Genomic DNA, 11,482 nt, shown 5'->3' on the forward strand with positions numbered 1-11,482 from the left:
AAAGCCCTCTGCACTCAAACAAACCCCCTCTGCACTCAAACAAACCCCTCTGCACTCAAACAAAGCCCTCTGCACTCACACAAAGCTCTCTGCACTCAAACAAACCCCTCTGCACTCAAACAAAGCCCTCTGCACTCAAACAAACCCCCTCTGCACTCAAACAAACCCCTCTGCACTCAAACAAACCCCTCTGCACTCAAACAAACCCCTCTGCACTCAAACAAATCCCTCTGCACTCAAACAAAGCCCTCTGCACTCAAACAAACCCCTCTGCACTCAAACAAATCCCCTCTGCACTCAAACAAACCCCTCTGCACTCAAACAAACCCCTCTGCACTCAAACAAATCCCTCTGCACTCAAACAAAGCCCTCTGCACTCAAACAAATCCCTCTGCACTCAAACAAATCCCTCTGCACTCTAAGATTTTAGCAGAGGGATTTTGACAGCTTGAAGATCACCACTTCATGGGAGGCTATTCAACTACTCAGAGGTCACCTCTTCAGTTATACACCTGAGATTATTAGAGTTATACAAGTGTCATTAATTCCTATAATTTTGTCTCCGAGACGTACTGAAGCGTCTTAGCTTTCAGCCATGAGACAACCACTTGGGGTGGACGGTAGAGCGACCGTCTCCCTTCATGCAGGTCGGCGTTCAATCCCCGACCGTCAATAAGCAGTTGGGCACCATTCCTTTCCTTTCGTCCCATCCCAAATCCTTATCCTGACCTCTTCCCAGTGATATATATTCATAGTGGCTTGGTGTTATCATCTGATAGTGCCTTTCTTCCTTGAGACAGCTTTTCTCTAGCCAAATCTTTTAATATAGTCTACGGTTCATTGCAGCACTTTATAAAGTATTATATTAACATTTTGTCATTGAAAAATTAAATATTATGTATTCAAACAGCATCGGCTAGAGAAGATTACAGTCAAAATGTATATTTATTTTCAATGAACCTTCATTGAAAATGAAAATGAACTCCGGCACTATAGAAAATGGGTGCCATAGTGCAGGTGTAACTAACACATGTGCGTTATGTCTGCAGGTGTACCCTGGGGTTTGGAAGGTGAAGAGGTGCTCAGGACAACTGTGCATCAAGACCAACGAACACTGTGCAGCTGTAGCTGCCAAAAACCTCACTATCAAGGTGGGTGCCCTCATTCATGCAGCCTCACTATACCCCCTCACTATATGGTCCCAAGTCAAGCATTCACAAAGAAGTTACGCGTCCACTTAAGACTAGAGCCAGATTCAGGAAGCAGTTACGCAAGCACTTACGAACCTATACATATTTTCTCAATCTTTGGCGACTTTGTTTACAATTATTAAACAGTTAATGAGCTCCGAAGGACCAGGAGGCTGTTTATAACAATAATAACAGTTGATTGGGAAGGTTTCATGCTTGTAAACTGTTTAATAAATGTAACCAAAGCCGTCAAAGATTGAGGAAAAGATGTACACGTTCGTAAGTAATCGCGTAACTGTTTCGTGAATCTGGCCCCTGGATATCTTCTCTCCTCCCTCATGGCAGCTTAATTGACATTGACTAAATAGTGTATGGGCTCCAAAGTGCCACAAAGTCGTTAGTGATAATAATAACCTTGCGACGTCGCAGCGTTTGAGAGCTCGTAAACTGTTTAATTAATACAGACTAAACCCCCTTGATCGTGGAAAGATGTACAGGTTTCGCGAGTGGATATAAACTGATAAGTAAATAGGACGTGACCTATCAGGATGGTAATAATAAATCCAGGTCTTGTAACTACCTTGTGAATACCTTGAACTTATAAATAAACATTATAAGTAATCATATGTTTGTAACACAAGCAAGACTGGGGATACTTACAGGAATTTACTTACAACTTCACCTAGTTGTGCTTGCGGGGGTTGAGCTTTGGCTCTTTGGTCCCGCCTCTCAACCAATGTGTTTCAATCTCCTCCGACAGGTTGAGGGCATGAAGCTGAATAACATTATGGAGAAAATTTGCACTCAAGTGACGGTTGAGGAGCACACAGAATGTGGGTGCATGTGCACTAAGAGCCAGAGTTCCTGTCGTCAAAATGAGGTGAGTACACCCACTCACAGAGTGCACCTCAGGGTCCAGCCCAGCCTCAGACTGTGCTCGTTCCAGCTGTGGCTGACCCAAAAGACTCATCAATTATAATTTATTTTGTAAAGAATAAACTTTGGTAGTTTATTACAAATTAATGTTTTGAGGAATGTGATGCACGTTTTCTGCAAGGCTGTTTGACAGTCTCATAATATATATATATATATATATATATATATATATATATATATATATATATATATATATATATATATATATATATATATATATATATTATTATATCATATTAGGAACATAATTTATTGACTTAGTTGTGATAGTTTAGGTTAGGTTAAGATAAGTTAGGTTAGGTTAGGTTAGGCTCGGTCATATATCTATGTTAGTTTTAACTCAAATTTAAACAAATTAACTTATACATAATGAAATGGATAGATTTATCATTTCATAAGAAAAAATTTAGAAAAATATATAAATTCAGGAAAACTTGGCTTATTAGGCAAATCGGGCCTTGCATAGTAGGCCAAGTACGACGTTCTGGCTACTAGGTACAACATATATATGTATATACATTGGGGGGGCATTACAAACTGGAGCTTGAAATATCATTGCACGAAACATTTGTGTATGATAATGCTCGAAACATTAAATTATAATAAAGTTACAAAGTCAGTTTCTGTCTGTGGCATTACTTACCCATAAACCCCACTGGAATCAATAATTTATCACAAAACATTTATACTCAGATTCATAAACAAACCTCAGTCGATATGTCCCAATAACGTGGTCGAAGAATGTTGACCAGATCACACACTAGAAGGTGAAGGGACGACGACGTTTCGGTCCGTCCTGGACCATTCTCAAGTCGATCATTTACAATCGACTTGAGAATGGTCCAGGACGGACCGAAACCTCGTCGTCCCTTCACTTTCTAGTGTGTGGTCTGGTCAACACACCTCAGTGTACCCTCGAAACATTAAAAAGTACAAATATGCATCTTGGAAAAACCTGCTTTATCAAACAATCTTTCTCAGCCATTCTTATCCAAGCTCTTGATAATGTTAACATTTCTCAATGTCATATTGCCATTTAGTCCATCTAATTCGACTGGTCGGTAGAGCGGTGGCCTCACTTTCTTGCAGGTCGGCGTTCGATTCCATGCAAATGCTAACTAGTCATCTTGAATCAGTGACTTCACCTTGCTATTTTGTATATAATTATTTCATATGTGTCCATATGTGTTGCAGGTGTTTAGTGAGGCCATGTGTGAGTGCCTCTGCAGTCCGGAGGTGAAGAACAAGTGCCTGGCACGCATGGAGATGTTCCCTGGCACTTGTATGTGGGATCCAAGAACTTGCACCTGCCCTTGTAACAGGGTCATTCCCTGTGGCACTGGCCAGGTGTGGGTGCCGGAGATGTGCAGGTGAGTAGTGGGGATGTGTGCAGGTGTGTGTGGAAGATGTGTGTTCAGGTGTGCAGTGGTGATGTTCGCTTAACAATGAATAAAATGACCTAATATATATATATATATATATATATATATATATATATATATATATATATATATATATATATATATATATATATATATATATATATATAAGCAGACTACTGAGACCTTTCCTAACAAGTGAATGTTTTTGGTATAGCAGACACAGACAACAAAACAGTCCACAGTGATTCAACACTCCCAGCAGCAGACACAGACATCATAGAACAGTCCACAGAGATACATCACCCTCATCAGCAGACTGTAACCCTTAACTCTGTTCCCCCCCCCTCAGCTGTTTGAATGTAATGGAGGATAATGGCGTGATGATGCTGTCCGCGCGTGTCTAGATGGCTCCTTCAGCACGTCCTCACCCTAAGCACTGTGACCCCAAGCACAGTGACCCCAAGCACAGTGGCGCCAAGCACAGTGACCCCAAGCACAGTGGCGCCAAGCACAGTAACCCCAAGCACAGTGGCGTGAAGCACAGTGGTGTCATTCAAGAACCAGGGGGCAAGAACTATCAATCTCCAGCAATTGTGAACCTCTGGAAAAACGCGCGATAAATTATACTAATATTGTTTTTAAGACTTCATCAATGGTACTAATATAGTCTTTAAGACTTCATTAATGGTACTAATATAGTCTTTTAAGACTTCATCAATGGTACTAATATAGTCTTTAAGACTTCATCAATGGTACTAATATAGTCTTTTAAGACTTCATCAATGGCACTAATATAATCTTTAAGACTTCATCAATGGCACTAATATAATCTTTAAGACTTCATCAATGGTGCCTCTCAATTTATTGTTTCATGAAACTAATTATATGACGATTTTTGTAATATTAAAAATTTAGCTCAAAAGCAGTAAATTGTTTACTTAACATTTATAGTGAGTCTTATATTTTGATTCCTGAGTTTTACTCTAAGATGATGTTTACAGATCACTGGAGGATTACCCGGCAGAGTCCGGGTCTCTCTGAGCCGAAAAATAAAAAAAAATTGTCCCTGCTTTTCGATAAAAAAATGCTTTATATAACATTTAGGACAAATTTCACACTAATTAAAAACCCATTTTTATCAATAACAATCGTTATTTTTTTAGCCAATATCTCGGCTCGCATTTCAATTTAAAAAAATAAATGAAATTATATTCATGATTGTAATATATATAAATCCAAAAAGGAAATATACCAAATTACTATTGAGAAGCCAAGACCTAAAATGCCATTAGCCATAATTGTAAGAAATAGCCGGATACAGCTAATTTGGTCCCCTAGTTCCTTGATATAAGCATCTGGAGAAGATAGGTTAAGTAATAATTGTAAATAAGAAGCAATAATATGCTTATCTTAACATACTAAGAAGGTTAGGTGAGGTCGGTGTTTTCTATGAAGCTTTTCAAGGTAAACTAAAATATTCACAATCAATTAGTATGTCACTTATGCACTTATTAAATAAGCCAATATTGACTAGAGCAAGTGCGAGAACGGGTTGGGAGAATACAGGGAAATACAAACCAAACTGATCACACACCTTTATAAGTAAATATCTCCAGCTTAACAAAGTTCAAGTATTACCGAAGACACACATATATATATATATATATATATATTTCATTCTTTCCGGCATGACCCCAAAGCTGTCAAATGAGAGAGATTTATAAGACGCTTCGGCGTAAATTATAATGAAGTCTTTATTCCACCGCATACAATAATTACTATAAAATGAGATTCGGAAGGATCGACTTTTTCCAGAACACAATCAATGACTGACTGAGGATTGAGCATAATAAGTAAAAGCCCTTCACTTGGCTTAGAGAAGGCAGGCTTATCCTCTCAAGTTTATCCTCAGCATAGCAGTACGCTTGGCCTCAGCATAGCAGTACGCTTGGCCTCAGCATAGCAGTACGCTTGGCCTCAGCATAGCAGTACGCTTGGCCTCAGCATAGCAGTACGCTTGGCCTCAGCATAGCAGTATGCTTGGCCTCAGCATAGCAGTACGCTTGGCCTCAGCATAGCAGTACGCTTGGCCTCAGCATAGCAATTCACTTGGCCTCAGCATAGCAGTACGCTTGGCCTCAGCATAGCAGTACGCTTGGCCTCAGCATAGCAGTACGCTTGGCCTCAGCATAGCAGTACGCTTGGCCTCAGCATAGCAATTCACTTGGCCTCAGCATAGCAGTACGCTTGGCCTCAGCATAGCAATTCACTTGGCCTCAGCATAGCCATAAGGCTCGTTGCGCTTGCCTGGGAGCAAGTATCCCGAACCCCGTGGATCTTGGGAGCTCAGTTTACCAGATGGCGCCGCTGCCCTAGCAACACACACGTCTGGGTGGATGAATTAAAGATCCACGGTGTTTCTAAGATGCTGTGGGCATGCCAGTCGTGCCCCGAGGACCGTCTCCAGTGGTCGTCAGGGGTGACCATCAGCCACCAGCTTGACGTATGGCTCCCATGTAAACAATGGAGTGGAGCTGGCGGTCAGGGCAGTGTTAACGAGCAATTTATACAATTGGAAGTTTCTTGGACGGAGTAGTAAGGCCAAATGTAATTACAGCTGTAATTAATAATTAATAATCAATAAATTCAGTCTGTCCAATCTATTACATCTCTTTCCCTGTCTCTCCACCTTTCTTCTATAACATGGCGTCTCTCCCAAAATGCTTCCTCAGGCCCAACTACTTATGGTGGACGTTAGAGCCACGGTCTCGCTTCATGCAGGTCGGCGTTCAATCCCTGACCGTCCAAGTTGGTTGGGCTCCATTCCTTCCCCACCGTCCCATCCCAAATCCTTATCCTGACCCCTTCCAAGTGCTATATAGTCGTAATGGCTTAGCACTTCCCCCCCTGATGGTTCCCTTCCTCTGTCTGTCTGTCTGTCTCTGTCTGTCTCTCTCTCTCTCTCTCTCTCTCTCTCTCTCTCTCTCTCTCTCTCTCTCTCTCTCTCTCTCTCTCTCTCTCTCTCTCTCTCTCTCTCTCTCTTTCTCTCCTACGCTCCCTCCCCTCTCCCACCTCTTCCCCTTTCTCCCATCCCTCTCCTCAACCATCTCTCCTCTCAACGTGTCTTCTTCCCTCTCCCCCACCCCCCCTTTCATCCTTTCTTTGTCTTAACAAATATATAGACAAAGTAGCAAATAAGTCTGCGGACAATACAACCAACATTTCAGACTTGATATGAAAATCGCACGGATAAGACTGGGGAGGTGGAAGGATTAGATGCCGATATTTCTTAAACTGTGGCACTGGAGCTGACCCCGATTTGCTTACAACTCTAACCTCTTTACTCTTTGTCTCTTTAATAACAGAGACAGGTCTTTAATAACAGAGACAGGTCTTTAATAACAGAGGCTGGTCTTTAATAACAGAGGCAGGTCTTTAATAACAGAGGCAGGTCTTTAATAACAGAGGCTGGTCTTTAATAACAGAGACAGGTATTTAATAACAGAGGCAGGTCTTTAATAACAGAGGCAGGTCTTTAATAACAGAGGGAGGTCTTTAATAACAGAGGCAGGTCTTTAATAACAGAAGCTGGTCTTTAATAACAGAGAGGTAGTAGGTCTTTAATAACAGAGACAGGTCTTTAATAACAGAGACAGGTCTTTAATAACAGAGACAGGTCTTTAATAACAGAGGCAGGACTTTAATAACAGAAACAGGTCTTTAATAACAGAGACAGGTCTTTAATAACAGAGACAGGTCTTTAACAACAGAGACAGGTCTTTAATAACAGAGACAGGTCTTTAATAACAGAGACAGGTCTTTAATAACAGAGACAGGTCTTTAATAACAGAGACAGGTCTTTAACAACAGAGACAGGTCTTTAACAACAGAGACAGGTCTTTAATAACAGAGACAGGTCTTTAATAACAGAGACAGGTCTTTAATAACAGAGACAGGTCATTAATAACAGAAGCTGGTCTTTAATAACAGAGACAGGTCTTTAACAACAGAGACAGGTCTTTAACAACAGAGACAGGTCTTTAATAACAGAGACAGGTCTTTAATAACAGAGACAGGTCTTTAACAACAGAGACAGGTCTTTAATAACAGAGACAGGTCTTTAATAACAGAGACAGGTCTTTAACAACAGAGACAGGTCTTTAATAACAGAGACAGGTCTTTAATAACAGAGACAGGTCTTTAATAACAGAGACAGGTCATTAATAACAGAAGCTGGTCTTTAACAACAGAGACAGGTCTTTAATAACAGAGACAGGTCTTTAACAACAGAGACAGGTCTTTAATAACAGAGACAGGTCTTTAACAACAGAGACAAGTCTTTAATAACAAAAGCGGTGGCATGTGAGGGGGGGGGGGGGTTCCAGTGCCCCCTACCACAGCAGGGAAAAAATCACACAAAGGCAAAACAAAATACATTAAAAAATGTGTTATGTTTAGGGCGACCTGTTATAGTTTGTAGAGCAAATTCAGAAGCAAAGGTTTTGGGAATGTTGACTGTGATACGTCGGAGAGAGTAGCGAAGTGGGGGATTGGCTTCTTGAGGTTATCTTGAGATGATTTCGGGGCTTTAGTGTCCCCGCGGCCCGGTCCTCGACCAGGCCTCCACCCCCCAGGAAGCAGCTTGTGACAGCTGACTAACACCCAGGTACCTATTTTACTGCTAGGTAACAGGGGCACAGGGTGAAAGAAACTCTGCCCATTGTTTCTCGCCGGCGCCTGGGATCGAACCCGGGACCACAGGATCACAAGTCCAGCGTGCTGTCCGCTCGGCTCCGACCGGATGGTCGTATATGTGTGTGTGTGTATGCATTTCTGGACCACCGTTGCTGATTCCGGCTGTGTACGAATCCTTAGATACTGACGCTGTGCCGTCCCACTGATCCCGATATTTTAGGCTCCCAAAGATCCCAGTTTGTTGACGTCTGCAGGTAGACTTGTGACCTATTGGCAGGGTCAGCAGCAAGAGGCTTAGGAAGCTAATGATTAGGGACTTGATTTACGAAGTAGTTACGCAAGCACTTACGAACCTATACATCTTTTCTCAGTCTTTGGCAGCTTTGTTTGCAATAATTAAACAGTTAGTGAGCTCCTAAGCACAAAAAGGCTGTTTATAATAATAACATCAGTTGATTGGGATTTTTTTCAAGCTTGTAAACTGTTTAATAAATGTAAACAAAGCCGTCAAACGTTAAGGAAAGATGTACAGGTTCGTAAGTTGTTGTTATAGAGTCAGCTACTCGGAACAAGTTCCAAGTAGCACGGGCTATGGTGAGCCCGTAGCTTACCTGGCACAGGAGCGGGGCAAGTAGCACGGGCTATGGTGAGCCCGTAACTTACCTGGCACAGGAGCGGGGCAAGTAGCACGGGCTATGGTGAGCCAGTAGTGGACTTACCTGGCACAGGAGCGGGGGCAAGTAGCACGGGGTATGGTGAACCCGTAACTTACCTGGCACAGGAGCGGGGGCAAGTAGCACGGGCTATGGTGAGCCCGTAACTAACCTGGCACAGGAGCGGGGCAAGTAGCACGGGCTATGGTGAGCCCGTACCTTACCTGGCACAGGAGCGGGGGCAAGCAGCACGGGCTATGGTGAGCCCGTAACTTACCTGGCACAGGAGCGGGGCAAGTAGCACGGGCTATGGTGAGCCCGTAACTTACCTGGCACAGGAGCGGGGCAAGTAGCACGGGCTATGGTGAGCCCGTAACTTACCTGGCACAGGAGCGGGAGCAAGTAGCACGGGCTATGGTGAGCCCGTAGCTTACCTGGCACAGGAGCGGGGGCAAGTAGCACGGGCTATGGTGAGCCCGTAACTTACCTGGCACAGGAGCGGGGCAAGTAGCACGGGCTATGGTGAGCCCGTAACTTACCTGGCACAGGAGCGGGGCAAGTAGCACGGGCTATGGTGAGCCCGTACCTTACCTGGCACAGGAGCGGGGGCAAGCAGCACGGGCTATGGTGAGCCCGTAACTTACCTGGCACAGGAGCGGGGCAAGTAGCACGGGCTATGGTGAGCCCGTACCTTACCTGGCACAGGAGCGGGGGCAAGCAGCACGGGCTATGGTGAGCCCGTAACTTACCTGGCACAGGAGCGGGGCAAGTAGCACGGGCTATGGTGAGCCCGTACCTTACCTGGCACAGGAGCGGGGGCAAGCAGCACGGGCTATGGTGAGCCCGTAACTTACCTGGCACAGGAGCGGGGCAAGTAGCACGGGCTATGGTGAGCCCGTAACTTACCTGGCACAGGAGCGGGGCAAGTAGCACGGGCTATGGTGAGCCCGTAACTTACCTGGCACAGGAGCGGGAGCAAGTAGCACGGGCTATGGTGAGCCCGTAGCTTACCTGGCACAGGAGCGGGGGCAAGTAGCACGGGCTATGGTGAGCCCGTAACTTACCTGGCACAGGAGCGGGGGCAAGTAGCACGGGCTATGGTGAGCCCGTAACTTACCTGGCACAGGAGCGGGAGCAAGTAGCACGGGCTATGGTGAGCCCGTAACTTACCTGGCACAGGAGCGGGGGCAAGCAGCACGGGCTATGGTGAGCCCGTAACTTACCTGGCACAGGAGCGGGAGCAAGTAGCACGGGCTATGGTGAGCCCGTAACTTACCTGGCACAGGAGCGGGGGCAAGTAGCACGGGCTATGGTGAGACCGTAACTTACCTGCCACAGGAGCGGGGCCAGTAGCACGGGCTATGGTGAGCCCGTAACTTACCTGGCACAGGAGCGGGGCAAGTAGCACGGGCTATGGTGAGCCCGTAACTTACCTGGCACAGGAGCGGGGGCAAGTAGCACGGGCTATGGTGAGCCCGTAACTTACCTGGCACAGGAGCGGGGCAAGTAGCACGGGCTATGGTGAGCCCGTAACTTACCTGGCACAGGAGCGGGGCAAGTAGCACGGGCTATGGTGAGCCCGTAACTTACCTGGCACAGGAGCGGGAGCAAGTAGCACGGGCTATGGTGAGCCCGTAACTTACCTGGCACAGGAGCGGGAGCAAGTAGCACGGGTTATGGTGAGCCCGTTGTGGACTTACCTGGCACAGGAGCGGGGGCAAGTAGCACGGGCTATGGTGAGCCCGTAACTTACCTGGCACAGGAGCGGGAGCAAGTAGCACGGGCTATGGTGAGCCCGTAACTTACCTGGCACAGGAGCGGGAGCAAGTAGCACGGGTTATGGTGAGCCCGTAACTTACCTGGCACAGGAGCGGGGCAAGTAGCACGGGCTATGGTGAGCCCGTAACTTACCTGGCACAGGAGCGGGGCAAGTAGCACGGGCTATGGTGAGCCCGTAACTTACCTGGCACAGGAGCGGGGCAAGTAGCACGGGCTATGGTGAGCCCGTAACTTACCTGGCACAGGAGCGGGAGCAAGTAGCACGGGCTATGGTGAGCCCGTAACTTACCTGGCACAGGAGCGGGAGCAAGTAGCACGGGCTATGGTGAGCCCGTAGTGGACTTACCTGGCACAGGAGCGGGAGCAATTAGCACGGGCTATGGTGAGCCCGTAACTTACCTGGCACAGGAGCGGGAGCAATTAGCACGGGCTATGGTGAGCCCGTAACTTACCTGGCACAGGAGCGGGAGCAATTAGCACGGGCTATGGTGAGCCCGTAACTTACCTGGCACAGGAGAGGGAGCAAGTATCACGGGCTATGGTGAGCCCGTAGTGGACTTACCTGGCACAGGAGCGGGGGCAAGTAGCACGGGCTATGGTGAGCCCGTAACTTACCTGGCACAGGAGCGGGGGCAAGTAGCACGGGCTATGGTGAGCCCGTAACTTACCTGGCACAGGAGCGGGAGCAAGTAGCACGGGCTATGGTGAGCCCGTAACTTACCTGGCACAGGAGCGAGAGCAATTAGCACGGGCTATGGTGAGCCCGTAACTTACCTGGCACAGGAGAGGGAGCAAGTAGCACGGGCTATGGTGAGCCTGTAACTTACCTGGCACAGGAGCGGGAGCA

The 11,482-nt window shown here is 46.1% G+C and overlaps 1 protein-coding gene across 3 annotated transcripts in view; it reads left to right on the plus strand.

Moving 5' to 3' along the window:
- Nucleotides 1-4,438, plus strand: part of LOC123759704 (balbiani ring protein 3) — a 16,809-nt gene extending 12,371 nt beyond the window's left edge. Inside the window, exons 3-6 of one of the 3 annotated variants that reach the window (XM_045744940.2) lie at nucleotides 1,050-1,151; nucleotides 1,951-2,070; nucleotides 3,321-3,496; nucleotides 3,858-4,438. In XM_045744940.2, coding sequence (XP_045600896.2) covers nucleotides 1,050-1,151; nucleotides 1,951-2,070; nucleotides 3,321-3,496; nucleotides 3,858-3,912 — 453 coding nt within the window. In that variant the 3' untranslated portion in view covers nucleotides 3,913-4,438. Of the gene's footprint in view, nucleotides 1-1,049; nucleotides 1,152-1,950; nucleotides 2,071-3,320; nucleotides 3,497-3,722 lie in introns of all 3 variants that reach the window. The other 2 variants (XM_045744941.2, XM_045744942.2) reach the window with 2 other exon arrangements.
- Nucleotides 4,439-11,482: the final 7,044 nt, after the last annotated feature.

The sequence above is a fragment of the Procambarus clarkii genome, chromosome 8, assembly GCF_040958095.1.
Source record: "Procambarus clarkii isolate CNS0578487 chromosome 8, FALCON_Pclarkii_2.0, whole genome shotgun sequence".
NCBI classification, from domain to species: domain Eukaryota; kingdom Metazoa; phylum Arthropoda; class Malacostraca; order Decapoda; family Cambaridae; genus Procambarus; species Procambarus clarkii.